Below are 27,581 nucleotides of genomic sequence, written 5' to 3' on the forward strand. Positions count from 1 at the left end.
TAGAGTCACTGGTGGTTAATGCCTATCATCACAGTGACAATACACAATGTTTCACACCGCGGTGGCTTAGAATAGGCATTCATTTAAAAGTCTAGGGAATACAGCTCAATAAGGCTTTATATTAATGAAGGAAGCTAGGGATGCAATTTATGGAAACTGGAACTAGGGAACTGCACAAACTGAAAATAATTTGATATCAAAGTAAAGCAGGTGCCGCATGCATAAAAGAAGATACTACTGTCTGTATAAGAGAGTAAAATGTAGTAAATGGCAACTTACAAAAGCTCTGAAGGCTTGATTTTTTTGAAAGGTCTTTGATTTTTTGAGTGTATGTTCAAACATCTTCAGACTGAATGGCTGTGAGCGAACTCAGTTCTTGTGATGAAATGTTCCATATGATATCTGCAATTTATCTCTTTGTTGTACATTTTTCTGTTATACGGCTGTCATAGCTGTAGTAACAAAAAAGGATGAAGGTTGTTTTTTTATGCTTCTTGATGAATCCAGTGTTGCTCCTACCATCTGTCTAAGTGTTTAAAGCTTCCTTAACAACAAACAGTTCTACCAAATCTTGCTTTCTTTACTTTCCTGAAGGGAAAGCATAGGTAATATGTTGTCCAAAAGGATATATACAGTTGAAGTCAGAATTATTAGCCCCCTTTTTTTCTTTTTTTAAATATTTCCCAAATTGTTTAACAGAGCAAGGAAATTTTCACAGTATGTCTGATAATATTTTTCTTCTGGAGAAAGTCTTATTTGTTTTATTCCGGCTAGAATAAAAGCAGTTTTTTAAGTTTTTAAACACCATTTTAAGGTCAAAATTATTAGCCCCTTTAAGCTATTTTTTTTTCGATAGTCTACAGAACAACCCATCGTTATACAATAACTTGCCTAATTACCCTAACCTGCCTAGTTAACCTAATTAACCTAGTTAAGCCTTTTAATGTCACTTTAAGCTGTATAGAAGTGTCCTAAAAAATATCTAGTAAAATATTATTTACTGTCATCATGGTGAAGATAAAATAAATCAGTTATTAGAGACGAGTTAATAAAACTACTATATTTTTAGAAATGAGTTGAAAAAAAAAATCTCTCCGTTTAACAGAAATGGGGATAAAAATAAACAGGGGGGCTAATAATTCTGACTTCAACTGTACATGTCTAGGCATATATTTGTTAATCATTTCCTGGTTTAAATAACAACATTTTTATTCCAAATTTAAAAGATATGTTACAATAAATAAAAATTCTACAGAATTAAAGGTAAATTTCCTAGTGCTCTTGTAATTTGTTCCACATGTGGCCTATATTTCTGTCTCACCCACTTATTTCCCGTCTAGATATATCCATTAGTCTGCTGTCATTGGTGGTGACCGCTTGTGGCTTGGCCCTGTTTGGCGTTTCTCTGTTCGTATCATGGAAATTGTGCTGGATTCCATGGCGAGAGAGAGGCCTCTCTCCAGGCACCAAGGAGGGACATCCAGACCCTCCTCATCCTCCTCCTCCACCCCTTCAACCCCAGCCCATCTACACCGAGGTGGACGCCACCCTCGACCGCCGGAGTAATGCCCGCTCTTCAGTGGTAAAGGAGACCACAGTGCCGCCCACTCCAGTCTCTCCAGCGGTTCCAGGATCTCCTCCTGCAGTGCCAGTGCCTGAGGCAGCCCTCAAAATAAGCCACACTTCACCTGATATTCCGCTGGAGGTGGAGTCAAAGACTCAAGAGAATGGTGTCCATGGAAACACACGCATGCAGAGGCAAATCACGGATCCCTCCTCGACCTGTGTCAGGTAAGTCAACCTTTTATAATTACTTTAATGGATTCTGGTATAACGTTATTCTCTCTGCAGTTGGACTGGTCGAGAGGTCAGTCTGGTCTTTAATCAGAGTTTATCTCTAAGTGCCCCTGCGGTAAAGGACACTGACCTCATAAAAATACAGTTTTCACTTTACAACTCGACAGATTTAAAGCAAATTTATTGGCTTGCTATTTTCTTGCCACGTTAAAATATCAAGAACATTTTGGGGTGGAATTAATTAATGATAAATAACTATTTTTAAGTAATAACAGTACAATATAATTGTTTAATTTACAAAATTAAAAATTTTATTTACTGGGCAGCGCAGTGGCAGTGGGTAGCATGATTGCTACAGGTGAATTGAATAAGCTAAATTGTCCGTAGTGTATGTGTGTGAATGCAAGCGTGTATGGGTGTTTCCCAGTATTGGGCTGCGGCTGGAAGGGCATTTGCTGCATAAAACATATGCTGGATAAGTGGGTGGTTCATTCTGATGTGGTTACCTCTAATTAATAAAGGGATTCATCTGAAAAAGAAAATGAACGAATGAAAAAATTTGTTTCCAAAAAAATCATGATTTTTTTGTTTTAATCTGTTATTTATTAAACTGACTATTGCACTAACTTTATATACTATTTCTTGTGGCATCATTTTAAATTATACCATATCTTTATGTGAATTTTATTTTTATTTGCCAGAGATGACAAATATTCTCATTTTTACTACAAAACACGTGCTTGCTAATAACAGCGACTGGCCGACTGCTTTGCTATTTTTAGTACATAACTGTTACTTAGAATTAAATTGTTGTAGTTATTCGTTATTTAAATGAATTGTTGAAAAAAAAAAAGAATCAATATTATTGTGTTGGTCTCTTTTTTATATTGGTTTAGAAATTGTTTAAGCATTGGTACAGTTTTTAAAATAATTTGTCACCAATATTTTATAAATAAATAAATACATGCATACATACATAAAGTCAGAATTATTAGCCCCGCTGTTTATTTGTTCCCCAATTTCTGTTTAATGAAGAGAATATTTTTTCAACACATTTCTGAACATAATAGTTTTTATAAATCATTTCTAATAACTGATTTATTTTATCTTTACCTTGATGACAGTAAATAATATGTGACTAGATATTTTTCAAGACACTTCTATACAGCTTAAAATTACATTAAAAGGCTTAACTAGGTTAATTAGGGTAACTAGGCAGGTTAGGGTAATTAGGCAAGTTATTGTATAACGATGGTTTGTTTTGTAGACTATCGAAAAAAAAATAGCTTAAAGGGGCTAATAATTTTGACCTTAAAATGTTTTTTAAAAAATTAAAAACTGCTTTTATTCTAGCCAAAGTAAAACAAATAAGACTTTCTCCAGAAGAAAAAATATTATCAGACATACCATGAAAATTTCCTTTCTCTGTTAAACATCATTTGGGAAATATATATATATATAAAAAAAGGAGAGCTAATGATTCTGACTTCAACTGTACATACATGCATACATACATATGAGCAATATCACATGAGTAGGAGTGCAATATGGCTGTATATCGGCATAAGTGGGACACGTGTGTTGGCTCGAGGCCACAGGCCGTGTGCCTTAGTGTTCCACCAGTGACGATACACAGCCATATTGCACTGCTTCGAGTGTGATATTGCATTTATACAACAGTTTGACAACACAATCTTGTATGTTAAAAAGAAAAATCAAAAATGGAAAGTCTCAAAAACCCTTTTGTAAAACTAACTACTTTCTTCCACCATTCACACACATCTGCAGCTGACCAACAGAACAGCAGAAACCGTTGCTAATTCACCAACGTCACAGCTAGTGAATGATTCTCTAGCATAATGTCTAAAGTGATGACAAAACAGATAATTTTGCTCACATTTTAAAATTATAAGGCTAAACGGCATGAAATGCCATCAGTTAGTAGAGATTTCCCAGTATTTCTTTGTTGCAATTGGGAGATCACGATAATTAACCCCGGAAAAGCCAAAGCAAAGCAAACACTAGATTACTATGTTTATTATTACTATTACTATTTAAAATAGGCATTATCCTTATAAATAAACCGCATAGTTGCAATCTAAACAACTACATTCTTGCCTAGAAACACTTCAAAAGTACATTGTGTTATCCAACAGCAGCAATATTTGTTAAACTGTAGTTTTTTGCTTGCCACTTGTGTGGGCGAATTAATACACAAGGGTGAAGACAAGGGTACGATTGCTGATATTACTTTAATATCTCACAGCTATCCGCCAATCAGATTTGGCAAACAGACAAAACTGTTGTATAAACATGCATACAGATTCGAGAAACAGACAAAGCTGTTGTATTAACATTCATACATACCATACATACATACATAAAGCAAGCAAACTTTACCTAACCCTACTTGACCTGTCAGACAATATGTACTTGTACTGTAGTAAACATTTATTTATTTGATTGTACCCTGTCTATTACATTGTTTTCAAGACCTGGTCTTTGTCAACAGGCAAAGTTCAATTCGGCGTCAGATGAACCAGTCTAATCCTGACTTCACAGTAACCCAGTTCCAGAGGCAGGACTCTCTGACAGGCATGAGTCTGGGCCAGCTGAAACCAGAACTCTACAAACAACGATCCCTTGATGGCGAAGACAGTCGAAGCAGTCGTGTGGGCAGCTGTGGACGCCTACACTTTATTCTTAAATACGACTGTGACCTGGAGCAGCTCATTGTCAAGATTCATCGAGCCCAGGACCTCCCTGCCAAGGACTTTTCTGGAACCTCTGACCCATATGTTAAAATCTACCTTCTCCCAGACCGCAAAACCAAGCACCAAACCAAGGTGCACCGTAAGACTCTGAACCCTGTCTTTGATGAGGTCTTCCTCTTCCCTGTGGCATATGCAGATCTGCCCACAAGGAAGTTGCACTTCAGCGTCTACGATTTTGATCGATTTTCACGCCACGATATTATTGGGCAAGTGGTGGTTGACAACTTTCTTGATCTAGTGGACTTTCCTAGGGAGACCAAACTCTGCAGGGACATCCAGTATGTGTCTTCGGTGAGTAGAGATTTTTCATTTCTCTTTTGTTCGAGATCCACTATTTGGAATTTGCAGTGTTTCAGAGAATGGCCAATTTGAACCTGAGATGTTTTAATATTATTATGGCTCGTTTACACTGACTGGTACAGTACGGTACAGGTCACCTTTATCAGGCTTGCGTTTCCACTACCAAGGGTATCCTTTTGGTGGGCGTGGTGTATGACAGAACGTTACAGTCGACGTAATTTTCATTCGAGAAAATGTCTAGAGTAAAGCTGTACGGGTCGCTTACATATCATATGAGAAGCACTTCTCACAAAACAGATGCTTTATACACATAAATACTTCTGTATAAATGTTTGTTACTAACTTTTCTATGAACATAAGTTGATTATAACTGCAGATCAATGACAGTGCAAAACAGCCCACGGTTACGTATGTATTTATATAAAATAAATAAATAAATGCAACATATATGAACACATACAAACCCTTACAGTCTCCAATATATTACCAACTACAGAAGAACTACACACAGCAGACATTTAGTTCATATTTAGGTTCAAAAACAACATAAAATATAGCCCACAATCAGTGTAAACCTCTCATCTGTGTCTGTAATCTTCAGCAGCACATGTAGCCTCTGTTAGAGAGTAATTACATCATTCGGAGTTCATAATAGTCCAAAAGGTGATAATAATAATGATAGTTAAAGGTGGCAGTTTGTTCACGTTTGATGAAAAAATAATGTGCTCTATTTTTTCCGGCTTCTCCTTTGTTTTTTCGCGTGTCACTCTCGCGTTTGTCAGCTTCTGATAGGATAAGAATGATATTATCATCAGCTCAAGAAGTTTGTTATTTCTGATATAGACGCGCGGTGAACGCAAGCAAGAAAGCGATACCCCTCGCGCTTCAGATTGGCTTGTAAAAAACTAAGGGGAACAGGGAAAATCTGCTCTTCTTTTTGGCTTTGTGGCTGTTCCTCGAGACGTTTGAATGGTTTGTTTGAGCCCGGGTTGACCATGGCTCGTTATTATATGCATATGTAATTCCGCTGTAATCTCTCGGCTGTGTATTTTAAACATGGCGGGTATTTTATTTTCATTCTGGCTTGTTGCGCAAGATAATGACGTATCTATGTAAACCAATAGCGTTCAGCTGCATGTCTAGCTCCGCCTTTTGGTACCCTTTCTTGTGTTTATTACCCTTTCGAAAGGGTGTCGAAAAAGTGGTACGGTACAGTATGGTTCAGTACGAATTTTGACAGTGGAAACAGCCATAAAATCGTACCGAACCGTACTGTACCACTCAGTGGAAATGAGCTATATAATACAAAACAATTGTGAGTCAACTGTGATATTATATATATATATATATATATATATATATATATATATATATATATATATAGAAACATAGATTGCTAGGTGACCCTTAACCATTTTCTCAGAGGATGACAAGCTGACAAAATATTGATGCAACTCTGATACAAGTTTAATTTATGGAGAAAATTGAAAAGCACTGCAGTTTTTGGTTGTTCTGTGTTTGCCTACAGAAATGTGTATATTCTTGTTCATATCCTTGTCACATGACTCCCGGTGCACTCGCGGCATTCTGGAAAGTTCAGATGTTTTCAATGCGCGCAAGCTGTGTGCCTCCATTTGAAATAACAGACTTGCTCGCAGAAAAGACATGATATGTGAACAAGGCCATCGTCATTTGCGATCACCAGCAGTTTATCTTTTTCTTACACAGACATGCTGGATTTACCTGATTTGTTGACAAATGGGTAGCAGATCCATTCCTTGGCAGTTTGTGGGTTCTTCACTGGGCCTTTTCCCTTTCTCAAAGAAACCAAAGACGTCTGTTTCTTACTCATTTTTCTATCTTGTGGGTTAAATTTTGGCGCTCCGGTGACTGAGATGTAACCGAGAGAATCGTTTTTTTTAATAAAAGATCATTGAGACTCAGATAATAGATAAAATGGAAATAATTAATGATATCTTGTGCAGCCCAGTACCAGTACAGGTCCGCAGCCCGGGGATTACTGCTTTAAATTTACATTAAAGTACTATAACACGAATGGGAATAGACGCTGTTTCATGCATCCAAGCTTCATTCCAAGCTTCAATACAAATCCAAAAACATCAAATATATGATCCGAAAAAAAAAAAATGGCACAGTCCATTTGTTTAAATAATGGACCAAACTATAAGTGATTATTTCACTGATAGTACTCCCTATAGAAGTTGAAAGTCAAAACTGAGAGAAATGATCTGCGCAAAACTATTGCCGAGTCAAAATTGAGAGCCACAGCAACTACGGTCACAAGTAATAATGTTACAGTTTAATATAATTTAACAACCACAGGTAGCTAACAATGTTTTAGGAAAAAAAAAACAGATCTATTCAGTTTGTGAATCATTTACACTGGTTTTGTTAATTGAAATAAATTATATATTTACTGTTGATTCAAAAGAATCATGTTCACAATAAATTAAATCATGCACTTGCATTACTTCAATATTTTAAATTAATAAAGGCTTCAAGTTCATCTGTAAAGCTATTGTTTCACTTTTCAAACTTTTAATTTTAGTATTATTTGTATGGACCTGTTAACCGAATGCAAAGTAAATTCTAGAAGAATTCTGTCATTTTTTTCAATTCAGTTCTGGGAAATGTTAAATGTAATGATAACATTTAGCAATCGAAATATGGGAAACAGGTATTGTATAAAAATATTTAAAGATCTTTTTCAACATTGCAAGATGCTTTTTGATTGTATAATGAATCTCTTGCTGATCCATATTTTGTTGCAAGACGGCATAGATTACACAGAATTGAGATGTTGCAGCTTTTTTTTCAAATATACACATATACACAATAAAAGTTATAAATAATAAAATGTAAAGTAAAAAGTGTGATAGGCACTACTATGAGCAGCTAAATTAGTTATTAAAAAAAAAAAACGATAAGCATGTATAATTTCATACTAAATTCAGAAATTACATTAAATTCAAAATAATCCCTTTGGTAATCTAAATGACTTTTTAGGTGTAACAGTAATTTGTTTACTACCTATTTAAAATTTAATTATAATCAGAGACAGTAACTTTTATTTTGTATTTTAAACATGCAAAGCTGTCACATTGTCACTTTAAAAAGATTTCTGTTTTTGTTCATAAGAACATTGCTTTTTTCTTAGGAGATTGGTGATGCTTGAAAAATAAATGACATATATAGTTTGTTTTGATTGCTTCAATGCAAAGCAATCACCAGTCTACAGAACCTGTTTCACTGATGCACAAAATTAAATGCTTAATTTGGTTTTACTGCATTTCATTTAAAACTTTCAGGTATGACATATGACATGAATTGCTTTATTTGCATCTACCTTTTTTTCTTTTATTTATTAAGATGTACAACTAACTAGGGCTGCACGATATTGGAAAAGTTTGACATTGTGATATTTCATTTTGCTGTGACTTATGCTGCAATATTCGTACAATTTTAGCAGATGACTTGAATAGCTATATTTGGAATGAAATAATTTACTTTGATTGGAATAATCTTGTAGAGGAGTGAATCAAAGAAATTACAAGAATAAATAAGAGCAAAAATAAAAGTGGAATAAGTAGTCAGATATTCAGGTACAGTAATACGATATGATACGATATTATCATGATATTTGTTTGTTTGTTTGTTTGCATACTTTATTGTCCCTCAAGGGGAAATTTTCTATGGACTCACACAGCACATCAGCAGGTTCTAACATAATAACAAATAAAAATAGGTCAACATGCAAAAGAATTTTGCCCCTGATAATGATGGATCATGATATCAACGATATCTCACAAGAAAACCATCCACAATATATCATGATATTTGTAAATAAAGAGGGAAAAATGCATTAAAAAGTTATAAGATGTATTTCTTTTATTAAGAGCACTTATATTTCCTAGAAATGATACATGTTCGATCCACCATTACGAGAAGCGCCACCTCATAAATATCACTATTTTGTTTCAGTCCTATTATTCAATGTAATGTAAATGTAATGTAATGTAAAATGTAAATACTGTACATTCTTGATTGCTAATCAACAATAATAATCCCACATTGCAGATCCTGTGAAATGACTATTGCAAATGCACACATCCGTGATATCAATGCTGAAACAATATATTGTGCAGCCCTACTGCAGACACTACCCATTCATTCCATGAGCACAATTTGGACTGCTGTTCTAACTAAACTGAAGTAGACCAGCTGGTAAACATCCAGTCCACTGATGCACAATAAATATCAGAATGTTGGATTAAGTCAGGAATAATATGCAGTCAGCCAGTCATTAACAAAACAAACCCAGGTTATTTATCAGGGCCGAGAGTCCTCTAAAGCAGAGCAATTTTGCATAACCCTGAAGGGGTTTATTTTGCTGTTGACAACATGTGATTGTATTAATAAACTCCTGATAGGTATATTAATAAAAATATGTACATTAAATATTGATGAGCTGAAATGATCCCATAATTGTGAGGGGGGACAAGAGTGTATGAAGCGACACATTATATATATATAAAATTATTTTCAGAGAGATACAGATTAAGAAGGCAGTGATTTTCCATCCTGAGCTGAGCATGTACATGTCTTATCTGACACATTTAATCCTGTCAGAAACAATTTATACCTGCAACAGCCCACTGGTACAGTGAATGGAAGAAAATGTAATGCTCAGTGTGGTGGCTTTTGTATAGCAAATCCCACATACCAAATAACAGAATTTAAGTCATTGTCAGGGCCTTATGGCAGTTGTTTTATTTTTTTTTGATGGCAGTGGAGCGAGTATATGTGCAACTGCAGAGGATGTTGGAAGATAGAAATAGCAAACTATTCCTGCAAAATATGGTTTTGTTGTATATCTGCTTCATCTACTCTGCACTGCACATACACTTTTGCAAAAATACAAATAGTATTTTTTATGTGTCTTGTAATATTATGCTGTGAGGACCAATTGTCCTCACTGGTATAACGATTAGCGGTTTAGCAAAAAAGGGAGGAGACAAATGTCATTTGCTTTATATATTTGACTGTTTTTCTTTTCTTAAAATGGCGTGCTGTAAAAAAAAAAAAAAAAAAAAAAATATGTTTTTAAGGATCTTTATGATGTGTTGCCATATGGCAACAATGTCCAACAATGGATCTAACTTAGAAATTTAGAACTGTCCTTATAATTAATAATTTTGGTGTTTGAATTAATTTAATTGATGTTGCAGTATCAAGCTTTAACAAATAACTTATAAATCATTCCTTATACATACTTTTCAACAACTCATACTCCAACAGCTTTCTGTCATTCCATTCTTTTTTGCTGAATATCATTAAAAACAAAGCTAATATTGTATTAGCATGTATACAACATAAAGTAAATATAAATATTTCCTCCAGTAAATATTATAACAAATAAATAACAAGTCTAATATATCCAGATGCATCAGAATAATGTAGCTACTAGCTAACAATGTTTATGTTATACTATATACACTATACTACGCCTGTCTTATCTACCTCTGAGCTAACTTACCTGACTGTCTCTATCAAATGTCCAAATGTTCTCATGGTCACTAAAACTCCATCTTATCCTCACTTTCATCTGCAGGAAGAGCCAGTTCTGTCCTTTTCTTGTTTAACTTACCATAGAACATGGTGGTGCTCGCTAATATACTGTTCCCTGTATTCATATTCAAAAGTAGTATTGCCATTAAAACTAGATTTTATACATAATGCAACTGTCATTAACATACAACTAAATCAACATTATATTACTAGCATTCATGTTGTTATTGTTACAACTTAAAAGTTCACAGCTGACCTTGCTAGCTAGCTAACCCATTGCAATATTGCACGTTCCACTATTGCGCGTTGCCATTTGGTAACACATACATTTGATCGATTTACAAGAAACTAATTTGATAAAAAATAAAAAAAAACATTTTGTTGTGAATATGTCATCAGAACTTACTGGAGGTGATGTTTCAGATTTTTTTGGTGGATCTGACATAATTTGATCCTTTGTTTTTATTGACATTTTCATTTGCATTCAGCAACTATTCACAGTAAACGCCAGTCTGTCAGAAATGGCAATACAGAGAAACACAGCATGTAATGTGACTTAACCAAAGCACATCATTGGCTACTCTAAGGTCTTCTCTTTCCACAAAAAAAAAAAAAAAAAAAAAAAAAGAAAGAACAATATTTTGGTCTTTAAGAAGGTCGCTGGTTTGAGCCTCGGCTGGGTCAATTGGCGTTTGTGTGTGGAGTTTGCATGCTCTCCCTGCCTTCGTGTGGGTTTCCTCCGGGTGCTCTGGTTTCGCCCACTGTCCAAAGACATGCGGTACAGGTGAATTGGGTAAGCTAAATTGTCCGTACTGTATGAGTGTGAGTGAGTATGGATGTTTCCCAGAGATGGGTTTCAGCTGGAAGGGCATCCACTGCGTAAAACGTGTGCTGGATAAGTTGGCGGTTCATTCCGCTGTTGCGACCCCAGATTAATAAAGGGACTAAGCCGAAAAGAAAATGAATAAATGAATTAATGAATGGTCCTTAAGAAACAGTGGCAGGGAAAGGAACACAAGTATCACGTTGCCATATGGTGACACCGTGCAGTAGAGCGTTAACAAACAGAACTTAGAACCTGTAATAATAATAATAATAATAATAATAATAATAATAATAATAATAATAATAATAATAATAATACAAATTTACTAAAAATAAAAATCAAGAAAAAAACAGCTAAAAAAAAAAGGAAAATATTCAATATGATCTTTGTTACTGTTGCTGATAATGCCTACTATAGAAATCACTACGGTTACTAAAGTAACCCTTCGTTCCCCGAGGGGGGGAACTCCAATGCTATGTGGAAACTTCCACTATGGGGATTTCGTCAGAAACCAATCATCTGAAAGAGTATAAAAACGGGCCAATGAAATGGCAATGAGTTGGCAGCGTCAGCGTGCACAGCTGGCGTCAATGACAATCAGTCATGCTATAAAGACGCAGCCAGTGCCATGCTCGACATCCTTTTCTAGCTGAAGAGACTTTCATGCTCAACAGCTAAGGGACAATCGTTGTGGCAAAGGAACATAGCATTTTCGTTCCCCCCCTCGGGGAACGAAAGGTTACTTTAGTAACCGTAGCGTTCCCCTTCGGATGGGGAACTCCAATGCTATGTGGAAACTTCCACTATGGGGAAATCTATGGAAAACGCCACAGCGAAAAAACCTTACTGCGTCCCTGGCGAAGGGTGTGCCACGCAGTAGAGCGAGCGCACCTACGCCCCGAGACACAGTCGTCCAACATGTCCCCTGGCCCTCACTTACCTGTTCCAGAACAGTTATACTTTTCAGGGAGTCGCAATAACCCAGTAAAATAGGTTTAGATACGACAGTACGTTGGGAAAGCGTTCAGTCCCGATAGGGAGGACGCTGCGGAGCTCACCTGTTACCCAGAGGGGAGACCTGGTGACAACCTATGGACTAGCCCAGAGATGGGGAGTCCTTGCATAAGGATGGTTAGCGGGGAGGGAAGACGCGAGCCTGCCCTAGAAAGGGGGACTATACCATGGCTGAGTGAACGTATGGGATCGAAAGCGGGGATCACGCATAGCAGGCACCATTACCCAGAACGTGGGCTGACCAGCGGGCATGCCAACAACGTAACGGGCCAACACCTGACTCCTCAGCTGAGTCAGGTGTTGGGGGCCTCGGAGGAACTCTGCAGGGTTCGCCAAAAAATGGGGAACTAACTGACAAAGCTGAAAAAGCGCACGTATCTCCGGGTTGGGGAGAGTGGCGCGGCAAGCGTATTTTGACACCTCAACCGAATCGTTTCCTCAATCACCAAGGGTTACCTAATACCCTTGAGGAAACCGGCTCCACTTGCAGATGTAACCTTGCAAATGTATTGGGTGTCACCCAACCCGTAGCTCTACAATGTCTGTCAGAGAGGCGTCGCGTGCTAACGCCCAGGAGGATGCGATGCTCCGTGTGGAGTGCGCTCTCACCCCCAGGGGACACAGCTCACCCTGGCTCAAAAGCGAGGGAGATGGCATCCACTATCCAGTGGGCCAACCTCCGTTTAGATACGGCACTTCCCATCTGCCGACCACTGTAACGGACAAAGAGCTGGTCAGAGGATCTAAGGCTCTGAGTGTGGTCCACATATATTTCGCAAAGCGCGAACAGGACACAACAATGAAAGGGCTGGGTCTGCCTCCTCCGCGGGCAGCGCTTGCAGGCTCACTACCTGATCCTTAAACAGCGTGGTAGGAACCTTGGGCACATAGCCGGGCCGGGGTCTCAGGACAACGTGAGAGTAGGCCGGCCCGAATTCTAGGCACGAGTCACTGACCGAAAATGCCTCCAGGTACCCAACCCTCTTAACCGATGCCAACGCGACCAGCAGAGCTGTCTTCAAGGACAGAAATCTCAAGGATACTGACTCAAATGGTTCGAAGGGATCCCCACGTAGGCTCGTAGCACTACCGCGAGATCTCAAGAGGGCATGAGAGGGGGGCGGGGTGGAAACATCCGCCTCGCACCTCTGAGGAACCGGATGGTGAGGTTATGCCTCCCCACGGTGCCGCCATCCACGCATCATGATGAGCGGAGATGGTGGCCACGTAAACCTTCAGTGTGGAGCGCGACAGCCTTCGCTCCACCTGTCCTGAAGGAAAGAAAGCACAACACTGATCTGGCAAGATCGGGGGTCTTCTCGGCGAGAAGCGCACCACTCAGTGAATAGACTCCACTCCAGGGCGTAGGCATGCCTCGTAGAGGGTGCACTAGCCTGAGTGATGGTATTAACCACCGCCAACGGTAGGTTACCTAAGTCTTCCTCGTCGTGTTATGGACCACACGTGGAGGTTCCACAGAACTAAGCGAGGGTGCCAGATGGTGCCCTGTCCCTGAGAGAACAGGTCCTCTCTCAAAGGGACTCGCCAGGGGGGGCGTCGCGAGGAGGGAGAGTTCTGATATCCAGGTCCGGTTGGGCCAGGAGGCGCAACTAGCAAGACCTGCCCCTCGTCCTTCCTGACCTTGCACAGAAACTGCGCGAGTAGGCTTACTGGGAGAAGTGCATACTTACGCATGCCCCGAGACTCGAGGTGGAGTCGCCATTCTCCCGGGGAAGGAGCTGCCGTAAGAGCCCGTTGGCCGCACAGTTGAGCCCATCCGGGGTGTGAATAGCAAGCAGCGACTTCAGCCGCGTATGACTCCAGAGGAGCAGACGGCGAGCGAGCTGAGACATGCAGCGGGAGCGTATACCACCCATCCGGATGGAATACGCTACCGCAGCCGTGCTGTCCGTCCTGACCAGCACGTGTTGCCTCCTCAGCACCGGTAAAAAGCGGTGCAGAGCGAGAAACACTGCCAACAGCTTTAGGCAGTTGATATGCCAATGCAGCTGGGTTCCCCTCCACAGGTCCGCAGCAGCATGCCCGCTACACACGGCCCTCCCACCTCATACTGGAGGCATCTGCCGAAACGACAGCCTGCCTGGACGCCTGACCTAGGGCCACACTGGCCCGTAGGAAGGAGGGGTCCTTTCCAGGGGGTGAGGGTGCGGCGACACAGCGCAGTGACAGTCCCTCGGTGTGTGCCCGCGTGCCATGCGCGTCTGGGGACCCGATCGTGAAGCCAATGCTGTAGTGGTCTCATATGGAGCAATCCGAGCGGCGTGGCCGCGGCTGCGGATGCCATATGCCCCAGGAGCCTCTGAAATAATTTCAGGGGGACCACTTTTTTCCTGTCGAACTCTCTCAGACAGTTCAGCATTACCTCGGCGCGCTCTCGTGAGAGGTGCGCCTCCATAGTGATCGAGTCCAGCTCCAACCCGAGAAAGGAGATGCTCTGCACGGGGGCGAGCTTGCTCTTTTCTCGGTTGACCTGAAACCCCAACGGGGGGAAGTGCCGGAGTACCTTGTCTCTGTGCATAATCAATTGCTCCCGAGAGTGGGCTAAAAATCAGCCAGTCATCGAGATAATTGAGCGTGCGGATGCCGGCGAGCCGAAGGGGCACGAGGGCACCCTCCGCGAGCTTGGTGAAAACCCGCGGAGACAGAGAGAGCCCGAAGGGGAGGACCTTGTATTGCCATGCTCGACCTTCGAACGCAAACCGCAGAAACTGCCGGTGGCGTGGAAGTGTGGAGAAATGAAAATACGCGTCCTTCAGATCTATTGCTGCAAACCAATCCTGAGGACGAACGCATCGCGTGATGCGCATCTGCGTAAGCATTCCGAAGCGCAGCCTGTGAAGGCAGCGGTTCAAAATGTGCAGATATAGGATTGGCTATAGCCCACCACTCTTTTTGGGCTTAATGAAGTACGGGCTGTAAAACCCGCGCTCCATCTCGGCTGGAGGGCCGACTCGATTGCATCCTTCGCCAGGAGGACAGCAATCTCCTCTCGCAAGACAGGGGCGGATGCAGGACTGACCCTGGTGAAATACACGCCCGTGAACCTGGGAGGCCGTTTCGCTAACTGAATCGCATAGCCGAGTCTGGTCGTATGGATGAGCCATTGCGATGGGCTGGCCCGCGCTAACCAGGCAGGCAGAGCCCCCGCAAATGGCCCCACCTGCACGATCGCTGACGTGCCTGTGGCGGGGCAGCGTTGAGTGAGTGGGCTCATCCGGGGAGCGCTGGGGTCCCACAGGAGAGGAGATGTTCTCGTCTCGCACTCAAACTCCAGAAGAGGGGCTGGGAGTGGAGAGAAAGGAGACCGTTCTCTCGCGCTCCATGAGCCATTGGCGAAATGCACCGATCCTGCGAGCTGGAAGGCATAGCGTCCCAGACTGGCAGTGTTCGGGCTGTCACATGCGGAGGAGGGGAAAAATGCTCTTTCACTGAGGATTTGATGGCGTTTTTTTTTTTTTTTTTACGCCGTTAAATAAAGTGCCCCGCCCTCCAGCGGGGAAAGAGCAAATTCCCTCCTCCCCAGATGGCCCACCACAGGGACGCTTCGGGGTCCGTTTTACCGAACTTAGCGGCGCCCTGGGCGGGGGACGCTGGTTGCCTGCGCGATGCTCGGCGCAGCCGCGTGGCCGGAGGCGCAGGCGGGTGCGGCGAAGCAAAGCTGCAGGCGGGCGTCCTCTGCAAAAAAGCAGTGGATGTGGATGGCTCGGCGGGGGGGGAGCGGTCATATAATCCCGCCGATAGAGACCTCGCCCATCGCCTCCGACTGCTCTATCACAGGTGTGAATTCCTGGGCGAATTCACCGCCAGTGTCGCCGAACAGGCCAGCCTGGGATATGGGTGAGTTAAGAAAGCGAACTTTGTCAACGTCATGCACATCACCAGGTTTAGCCTGAGGTGGCATTTCTGGATCACGGATGTGATCATCGTCCTTCCCAGGGCACACACAGCCGACTTTTTTTGTAAGAGCATAGTCGGTTGCGGTGCAGAACGCATGCTCAGTCCTGAGTCGAAACCATCCTTGTGCAGCCGGGCCAGCGCCTGCGCTTGGTAGCGCTGGTAGGTGGCCATAGCGTGCATGGTGAGGGGAAGGCGCACGCAGCACACTGCGTGAGCCTTCTGTGCCCATCCAGGAAGAAGGGGATGGGGAGGCTTAGAAGGTCTCGCCTTCATCCTCCACATCACACCCCTCTAATCGGTCCGGCCGCGGGGCTGGGGGATAAACCATCTCCAGAGCCACGGCCGAAGCAGCCTGGGGAAGCACAGCCGCAAAGTCTGCTTCTGGATTCGATGCCGCGCTCATAGTCCCGGAGCCATCCAAGGACGGAGTGCTTCTCTTCACCTGAAGCTTGGATGGAGCGCGTGGAGGAGCGAGAGGTTCGCGGCCCGGGGGCGGCGGATTTACTCCCACTGAAACCCTCAGATCTGCCCGAGTGCCAACCGCAGTGCGGGGGACAACTGGGGTGGGTGGCTCTTTTGCAAGAGCGAGCCGCGATCTTAACTGCGCAACAGACATGACATCAGTGATGGCATGCACTGCCCGCGAGCACCGCATTAACATGCTGGACCCCCAGACATGAAACGCTGTGCTCGTGCCCATCATCCGGGGATAGGAAACCACCGCATCCAGAAACGCACAGTCGGAGTGACGTCTTGAAAAAGACGCGCTGCACGACTGTGTTGCTCTTTTAGGAAAGCTTTTTTCCTATATACAAACCGCTCTTGGAGGACCGGACCCAAAGAACGCCAGGCAAGGGAGAAATACCCAGCTCGACCATCTGCCACTGCGTATACGCGCTCTGGACCGGGAGATGCTGCTTCTCGATCTCTCTCTGTAGACACAGGTTGGAGATACCCTCAAAGACTCTCTCAGAAGCTTCGTGAAAGGCTCTGAAAGCGAAAGGATGTTGAGCATGGCACTGGCTGCGTCTTTATAGCATGACTGATTGTCATTGACGCCAGCTGTGCACGCTGACGCTGCCAACTCATTGGCATTTCATTGGCCCGTTTTTATACCCTTTCAGATTATTGGATTCTGACGAAATCCCCATAGTGGAAGTTTCCACATAGCATTGGAGTTCCCCATCCGAAGGGGAACTTACATCTTGTACAATAGATCAAATTTTTTTTCAATTAATGATTCAAAAAAACACATACAAAACGCCATGGGCGATGCGGTGGCGCAGTAGGTAGTGTTGCTGCCTCAAAGCAACAAGGTCGCTGGTTCGATCAGAAAACACCTTTAATTAATATCCTAAGAAAGCATTTCGGTCCTACTACAACGTTTTCTGTCATCATTATATTTTAAAGGGAAGTCAAAATGCTTCCATACATGTGATTTGAATGACACGTGAGGTGATCTCTCTCTGCAGTTGTTTTAAATGTTGGATTAACATACAAGTTAAAAGAAAAAAAGTTAGTAATCTGCGGGTCACATGTTTCGAACTGTGGGTTGTGATCCGTTACACCCCATAATAACAATACTACTAAAATATTGACCTTGTGGAATACAGATTGTTTCCTGAGCGAGTTGTGTTCAGGGGTAGGGTTGGGGTAGAGGCATCATTATAAAGGCAGCTGTGTGTGTATGTGTTGCATGCGTACATTTATGTGTGTTATAATATTGAAAACACAATATAGCTTAATCCACCAAATCACCACCTTCCACAGTTCAACTAAATCCTGTGAAGCCGCGGTCACACTACACTTTCCAGCCCATAGACTTCCATTCATACACATGCGAATGCGGGAGACTGGAAATGCAAGCAACGCATGCACACAATCTAAGTGAAAAGTTCCGCATGTCACTGCGTAGCAAAGTTCAAGCTTGGTTAACTCGGACCTGCAAAAGCACATCACGTGATTGCGTGAGACTAATAGATGGTCAAAACATGACCTCTCTGTACAGAAATTAAAGATATGGAGCAAACACTCGTTTTTTAATCAACTTTAATCCTCCCCTTTTCAAAGCACCGTATGACAGAATTTGTTGTTACACTTTACAATAACAGTACAAGAGTAATGATGTTTTAATATGCAAACTAAACATTAATTTATTATGAACTAATGATGAGTCAATACTTAATGCATGTGCTAATCATGAACTAACTTTAACTGCAACGTGTCCCATGAGTTCATGTGTGAATAACGACTTGTTAATTACTTGTTAGAACATGATTGTTTGGTAAGTAATGTACTAATTACAACATTAGTTTATGCTTAATTTAACCTTCATGATCTCATGATATGTTATTGTATCATTATGTCAGGACTTTACTTGGAGGGGCACATCATCATTAACCCTTTCTTAACTACTCATGAACTCCTTATGCACACCCATCTAGTGCGTTTACACCTAATAACAATAAAAATGTGTTCTGCCAACATCAAAATGAACAGTTTAAACACAAGAGTTCATGAGTAGTTAAGAATGGGTTAATGAGGATGTGCCCCTCCAAGTAAAGTCCTGACACAATTATGCATTAACAGCTCATGAGTTTATGATGGTTGCATTTAGCTTAAACTTAAATGTTGATTAATACATTAATCGATAATCATTTTCTAACAAGTAATTAAGGTAGATGTTATTTACACATAAACTCATGTGACTCATACTGTAGATAAAGTTCAAGATTAGCATGTGCATTAACTCATCATTAATTCAAAATAATGTTTAGGATGAATAATAATATATCAGTATTCATGTTCTGTTGTAAACTGATGAAATTAATATTATAGGTGCCATAGAATGCTTAATTTGTTCTCTGATATCAGTAGCAGTGGTTCTCAATTCAGGTTCATTTTTACCTTATTTGGAAGGTTCATTAATATTACTGAGCTCTGCTCATAGTGCTGTTGGCTCATGGCTTTCTCATGACATTCACACAATGTGATGTACTCTAAAATATATATCCAAATTAATCATACTTCAGCTAGGCATGGGCCAATATAAGATTTTAACAGTATGATTGTAATGACGACTCTGAGTAATGTGGATCTGTTTGCGAGCTTTTGTTAAAACACAGCAAGGCAACACAGAGTAGAATAGCCAAGGACAAACAGCATAAACTCAAGAACGGTAATACGGGCTTTGGTCAGAGCAGGCAGCTTACGGTCAGAAACGGTAAGACAGGCTTTGGTCAGGGCAGGCAGCTCACAGTCAGGAACGATAGTACAGACGTTGGTCAGGGCAGGCAGTCAGTAACAGAGGCAATCAGAAGGTGCAGGAAACGCTCAAAAATGTTTGGCAGCAAAACAAGACTTCGCACTGAGCTGGTGTTTAAACACCATGCTAATTGAAATCAGGTGCAGCGTAATCAGTACCAGGCAAGTGGTTAATATTCAGGAGATGAGGACCTCTGCTGGTTGGTGAGGGGATATACTGGGACCGAACCGGTGACAATGATAACCTTGGATAAAAATATCATGGTTTCACGTTATTGGGATTTTTACTCTAAAATATATTATTTTTAAATGTCTGGGTAAAAAAACGAAAACTTTTCCCCTTTGTACACAATATATTTTACTTTTTGAAAGATTTATAATATTTTGGAATAGTAAACATGTCAGGCTAAATAATTGATTTCTGCTGTCTTCATTAGTCTCAAAAACACTGATTTCGTTACAGTTTAAAACGGCATCTTTGGATATTTTTTTTTCTGCTGGAGATACTGTTGTCCTAAAAAAAAAATAATAAAAAACATAAATAAAAGAAATATTACACATACCTTGGAAATTGTAACCAGGTTGTGACACTGACAACAGGGGTGTGGATCCACATGCAGGTTTAATAGAATGGTCAGGCAAGCAATGGTCAACGCATTGGCAAACAGATGTATACAGGCAATCCAGAATTGTAGTCAATAGGCAGGCAGATGGTCAGAGGCAGGCAGCAAACAAGATTAAACAAATAAACAATGCAAAGATCAAAATCACGGTGAAGCAAGACAAAAGAAACACGTTGTAATGTTACTAGAACAGATAACCAGACTCAGCCCCAGTGTTTGTGTTTGTGCTCCTTTTGTAGTGCAGTCCAATTAATCAGTCCTTGAGCAGCATCAGCTGTGGGAGTGTAATCAGTCTTCATCTGGAACCGGTTGTGTGTGTGTGTGTGTGTGTGTGTGCGTGTGCGTGTGTGTGCGTGTGTGTGTGTGTGCGTGTGCGTGCGTGTGTGTGTGTGTGTGTGTGTGCGTGTGTGTGTGTTGTATGACTGAGTTTTGTAGTCCATAAATGGCGGATTTGTAGTCCTTAATCAATCTGCAGGTACTAGATCGCTGTGCGAGATGTATGCTGGGAGTTGTAGTTCATCAAAGTAACGTGTGTAGTTTTCCAGCGATCCGCAGCCACTAGATCACTGGTGATCGTCACAGTTCTCATAGCAAAATTGTTAGAGTAATAAAATAGACAATTTATAGTTGACTGTGCATGCATTATATGTAGGCTACAAACAATAGGCTGTTATTTGACTTTATTAACCTCATGTTAATCTATTTAATTTAATTTCTTCACTAAAAACAATTTGACTGGATTTTTGTTTCCGGATTTTTTACAGGAAATATCTGTAAATATTAACATAAAATTATGTGTTACTTTCTAAAAATACATAAAATTTCCGTTAAAAAGCAGAAAAATAATGTAATACCAAATTACAAGCAATAACTGTAAATTTATGGTTTGATATTTTTATTACAGAACATATCTGTAAAACAACAGGTATTTTACTGTATAATGAAAATTCTGTAAAAAAAAAATACAGCCAATTAACTGTTAAATAACGTTTATTTTTTACAGTGTAATTTGTTATTATTGTCTTTTAGTTAGTTTGCTGGAAATTACAACTGAATTTAGAAATGGTTAGAAAACTCCACAACTTCAGTGGAGTGCAAAAAACATAATTTGCTCATCTATGAAAGTAAATGAGTAAAGTAAATAGTAAAAGTTAAGAAAAAAATAAATAAAGAGGCTTAATGGAGGATGCTCATTGTTTCTCCTCCCGCTGCAGGTGATCTGTTTAACTGTTTTCTCGCTAATGAAGCAATACGTTTTTTCACTTACAAAGTCTACCATGTAAATAGCAAATGTGCCATGGCGCGACGCAACTGGGGAATGGGAGATGAGACCACGCTCTACTCAAAACACTTCCATAACTCATTGAGAGAATAAGCACAACCCAGTTAGACCGTTTTCCGTCCCTAAAATAGCAAAAGTGGATTTGGACACACCCTTAATGCTTTTGCGGCATGTGCTTTATGCTGCGTTTACACCAGACGCAGAAGAAGCGTCAAGCGTGAGTGATTCACATGTTAAGTCAATGCAAAGACAAAAATAGACATCCTGTGGTGCGATATGCGTAAATGAGGTGGTGCGAATGATGTGACACGAGTTGAGGATTTTGCGAGAGTGACATGCATTTCACACGGATCGCTAGAGTTGTGAAATCTGAAAATCTGAACTTCAGTGGACATTCATGCCACGTTAATCCATCAGGAGCTTTCTCTTGTTGGGGTGTGATTATGACATAGCGCCTGTTGTTGGTGTCCCGGGGGGAAATCTTCCTGCCGACACTGATCAACAGTTCATCAGACAGGCTCGGCTCAGTCTGAAGCACCGCTGAAAGTTTCCATCATACAGGTATAGTTTCTGAAAGAGTTTATGAGCTCACAGTAAATGGTGCACCTTAGACTGGATCTAGTGGACAATGCTCCAAACGAATCAACGCTGTTTTTCAGTCTTCCTAAAGCAAATAAACACAGCTATTCTCTCAATAAAATCTATGTTAGCCATTTTTACAACGAAGCTAGAGTCACTGGGCAGGCATAAGACCTGTCCATTATGCAAATTTGTGTCTATTGTGAAGTGAATTTGGCGCGCGTATGAAGTGGATTTGATGCGCGAATGAAGCAAGTATTCACAAAATGTTCACACGTCTATTTATCTGCGTGTACTGCGCTTGGTGTGAACACAGCATTAGACTTTGCGCCTAGATCATTAAAATAGAGCCCTAACAGTTTTATGATTTTACAGTCAGGTGTCTGAGCCTTACTATATATATTCTCATCATGTACTGAACACTTATTATTCAGCTATGACACCTTTAACCAATGCTGACTTATTATAAAGTGACAATAAAGCAATAATAAAGTTTGGCACTAAAGTAATAGTTTGATTACAAAAGTCCTAGTATGGAGATCTGACAAATATGGGGAAAAACATAGTTACTGTGTTTTCAATTATCATCTCTTTCATCTCCTTCATAAATTCATTAAGAAAAAAACTTGAAGTGAACTGAACTGAACTAAAGTCTCTTTCAATTCAAGTCAGATCACTCGGCAGGCATCTTGGGACTCACTGGGGCAGGCAGCTATTTTCGGATACATAAGTACAGTTCGCTTTAGAATAGGTCTATTCTCTATTTAAACTGACTTTTGCCCTTCTTTTTCCATTAATTTCCTTGCTTCTTCATTATCTCTACATATCCCCCTGAGATCGCTTCTGTGAGTATGTGCTACCTCTCTTTGAGAGAAATGGCACTGGGGGTGTTGGGAAAATGGCTTTTGAATTGGCAAAGATGATTGCTTCTGTCTGCTTCTTCGACCTCTTTGTGCGATCAGTGGCTTGCATTCTCTGTTTAGAAAGGAATGTCTGTACTGGATCAGACATCACGGTTGTTCCGTCCCGTGGGGTTGCTATTTTAAACACAATGTCGCACATCAAGAATCTGTGAATTCTGTTTACATTTACTTGCTCTCTTGTTGTTTCAAAAATGCCTTTCTTGCTTTCATCCATCCAAGATACAATTAAGAGGATATTCTAAAGCATGCTCACACTGCTATATACTAAATATGCTGAAGCTGTATAATACAATGTTTTTGAATGAAATTCAGGAAAAGTTTGGAATGGTTATAGGTTCATTTATTTAGTTATTTTGGAGTGTATTGACTATTTTGATTATCTTCAGGTGAACTATTACTTTTAATCTGTAATGTTTTTTTATGCAGTTGCAGTCTTTATTGAAAATTTGGGAAACTGTTCTTGGGTTTCCGAAAACCATTATTAGCCAATTAAGGTCACGAGTTCCATCATTACTAACATAGTTTTTTCATTTGCCATTTTTCCAAATTATTCGTTACAACAAACATTCACAAAATGAGTCACTCTAGAGCTGTAGTTAGAAAAATAGTTCCTGGGGTGTGTTTCCGAAAACCACCATTAGCCAACTAAGGTCGTTACAAAGTTCGTTGATTTGGTGTTTCCCAAATCCATCATTCCAGTGAGGATTTGTAAACTGCATCGCAAACTTGTACGCTTGCAACTACACCTCTCGAGCTGTAGTTAGAAGCATAGTTCCTGGTTGTGTTCTATTTCCAGTTATCCCCCTAAACCCTATTCCTTTAAAACATTCCAACTTTTACAATTGGAATTATTTAAAAAACAAAACAAAAACAAAAGTCATCTCACTTAAGTGTAAATTGCTATCAAAGTATTTTTTACAATTCAGTTTTAGCGATTGTTATATTGACAATTGCGTTCCCTTCGCAGTGCACTATAAAAACATGGATTCCATTTTTAACGCAGCTGTGACTCATGACGAAAGCTATAGGTAACCTATTATTTAAAAGCAATTTATGTTACGTGTCCAAAGCTTGTGAAAACAAAATTGTGTAGCATAAATTAATGCTTTTAATTTATTGTGAGTTATTTTTTTAAGAAATGTATCTGTACTGTATATGACATGGGCCTGTTGATTACAACATTTTTGCAGTGGTTTGAATGTGGCTAATTGTAAAAGTAGACTTTTTACCATAAAAAACATATAAACAATATACTACTTACAATAATAATAATAATAATAATAATAATTATTATTATTAAGTAGGATTTTTTTCTTAATAAATAGCCTACTGTAAATTACAACCATTAACAATTTATATGATTTATATATGAGATTAGAATACATGTTACTAAGTGGTTTTATATTTTAGAATAGAATATGGAATATTCTCAATAATATTTGTAAAGGAAACACAGAAAACGAGTGAATGTTTTACCAAAATTAATATTAGATTTTTTTGCGTGTGTGTGTAAAACAGTATAAATACTATATATTATTATAGTTACGGGAAATGCAGTGGCGCAGTAGGTAGTGCTGTCGCCTCACAGCAAGAAGGTTGCTGGTTCGAGCCTCGGCTGGGTCAGTTGGTGTTTCTGTGTGGAGTTTGCATGTTCTCCCTGCATTCGCGTGGGTTTCCTCCGGGTGCTCCGGTTTCCCCCACAGTCCAAAGACTTGCGGTACAGGTGAATTGGGTAGGCTAAATTGGCCGTAGTGTATAAGTGTGTGTGTGGCTGTTTCCCAGAGATGGGTTGCGGCTGGAAGGGCATCTGCTGCGTAAAAAAAAATGTTGGATAAATTCGTACCGCTGTGGCGACCCCGGATTAATAAAGGGACTAAGCTGACAAGAAAATGAATGAATGGATGAATTATAGTTACTCCGCCCCGGAGTGTCATTATGGACATTTTACATTATAACTAATGTGGTTCAAATGATGGATCTGCAACAAATCAACTATGATTTTGGGAAACACTCATCACTACATCATTCTTTTCTCAAACAATGCATCGTACTATGATGGTTATGTCGTTGTTTGGGAAAGACAGCCCTGACCTCTGTTTTAAACTTCAGTAGTTGTGTGAAATTAATTCATCAGATTCCTGTGTTCCAAAGGTTGATTTCTTTTATGCATATGCAGCCAGCACACCATTACACTCAGAACACAAATCACACACCTGCATCAGTTCACATGGTCTCACATTTAAAAAGCTTCAAATAAACCATGCTGAGTGGCTGCTATGTGATATGGAAAATAATAACCTCTTTCATTTGCTATCATTATTTTATAGCTATATATTTTGTCTAAATACTAACAGTACACTCAAAAAATTACTTTTGAGGAATTTCAAAGGTATGGATGTGACATTTGTTGTAAAAACTGAAAACATAAATTAATATAGAAAGTATATGTTAACATTATATTGAAACATCTGTTTATATTTTCCAAAACAACTAACCATAGAGTTATGGGATCAGAAAAATATCAAAAAAAAAAAATTAATATGTGTTATGGATGTGACCAAAAGAGTTTACAGTATTGAACATACTTTGTAGAAATTCAGTGAATTGAACTGCACAAACCAAAAGAAATTAAGCTGATCAAAAGGATAGTGATGGCTCTCTATAGAACAAAAAATGATTAATTTTATTTTATTTTATTTAAATTTTATTTTACTACACATTTTTGCATTTATAAGGTAAAATCTTCTTATGGATGTGACACCTATCTGTTATGGATGTAACTAGGGTTGTCATGATACTGGAATTCGGTACCAATCGAAACTGGAATTTGAAAAACGTCCATTCCCTGCGAACATTTAAGCGCTGTTGAGCACATTCTTAAACAGCGCTGATTACAGAAATTACTGTGATTGGCCATGAAGGTCATCAGTTCACCCAACTCACCACTGTTTACTGAGTGTAAACTCAGATGCAGGGACACTGGAGCGATTCAAAGTCACGTTAATCAACTGGTTTGTCTATAAGCTATAAGCTGATATATGAGCGATCCGCTAATGGACATTGGCTCCTCCTGACACCGTACAACAGTTCATCAAACTGGGATAAGCTCAGTCTGAAGCACCACTGATAGCTTACATCATCCAGGTATAGTTTCTGGAAGAGTTTATGAACTCACAGAGCTAGTGGTCTCAGAGATGGCTTCAAACGAATCAATGCTGTTTTTCAGGCTTCATAAAGCACATAAACACAGTTATTCTCTCAATAAAAAACCATGTTAGCCATTTAGCAACGAAGCTAGAGTCTCCGGGCAGACAGAAGCCCTGCCCATAATGCAAATACGAGTCTATTGTGAAGTAAATTTGAATGAAGTGCATGTGAATGAAGTGAGTAAACTCACGTATATTCATGCGCAAATAGCGCAATTTATTTGGGCGTACCACGTCTGGTGTGAACACAGCATAACAACGCTACGTGGTGAGATTTGCAGTGATAACCAGTTGGGCTTTTTGCACCAGACGCAACACTACAGAAATTTAAATATAGCCATTCAGAAGCACAGAATATGCACTCATGAACGAAATGGTAAGGTTAAAGATCTAATGAATACATATTAAACCACTTTAACATTATTAAATGTAGAGGCTGAATCACTGATATGTGTTAGTTTTAAGTCATTTCAGTGTTAGTAATTTATTTTATTTTATTATATCTCCTGCTGCTTTCAATAGTATGGCAATGAATGTCATGTAAAATGACATTCAAACTCACATTGTTAGCATTTAACACTGAATAAAGCAAATTTAGGTGTACCTAAGGTGATCATTGTCAAAGTTTTCTGTTGTTCAGCTGCAGGATATTTATTTAGATCATGATTTAAATCAGCCTTAAATCAGCCTTGATACTCGATAGTCAGGCACACTCTTGTTGGTCCTCAATTTGGCAACCTGCTTTTTCGTGTTCTGATCCAGGTGTGCAATACCCAGTTCAACCACTAGGTGTCAAACTTACCTTCTGCACCTTTACTGACCAAATCAATAATCAACTATATTATTAAGTTGCCTTTATATATATATATATATATATATATATATATATATATATATATATAATGTAATGTATGGTGAAAATTAACACAAATTGCACTGGGGTTCTCACTTGTTCTGAGTAAACAGTAAGCTTTTTAAGTTGAACAAATGTAAATTAAATTCAGCTTCAGAAAGATTCCAGCATCACAGGCCAAACCCTGATTCATCTAAACCCACTCTATTCTGCCAGACGTCTCCGCGATACCAATCTGGAGTCTAGTAAACAGAGCCTTTTTTCCCAGTGCATAAGCAATGAACTGATTCTGATGGGGCATTTCTAAATAAAATCACTGGCGACTGTCTGAAATTAACAGCATGTGGGATGCGTGTTGACATTCAAAGCTCTCTGCTTTCTTCTAATTGAAAAAGAATAAGTAGAGCTCATTTAAGACACAACTCAAGCTAATGAGACAGATCTACCCTGATCTGTCATAACAATGCGCAAATACAAAATTCATAGTGCCAGAGAAAATGAGAAGCTTGTCCCAAATGGTCCCATTTAAATGCGCAGAGGCTCGGTGCACACTAAACTGCAGAATATAGTGAATTAGTTTCTCTTTCAGCTGAAATAGAGATGATGATTATCAGCTCATACAGTTTTGAAGGA

General features: G+C 40.0%; 1 protein-coding gene across 1 annotated transcript in view; it reads left to right on the top strand.

Moving 5' to 3' along the window:
• Window positions 1-27,581, top strand: part of syt9a (synaptotagmin IXa) — a 77,839-nt gene that overhangs the window by 21,770 nt on the left and 28,488 nt on the right. Inside the window, exons 2-3 of the mRNA XM_056479046.1 lie at window positions 1,341-1,791; window positions 4,310-4,862. Coding sequence (XP_056335021.1) covers window positions 1,341-1,791; window positions 4,310-4,862 — 1,004 coding nt within the window. The remainder of the gene's footprint in view (window positions 1-1,340; window positions 1,792-4,309; window positions 4,863-27,581) is intronic.

This window comes from Danio aesculapii, chromosome 18 (genome assembly GCF_903798145.1).
Source record: "Danio aesculapii chromosome 18, fDanAes4.1, whole genome shotgun sequence".
Lineage (NCBI taxonomy): Eukaryota > Metazoa > Chordata > Actinopteri > Cypriniformes > Danionidae > Danio > Danio aesculapii.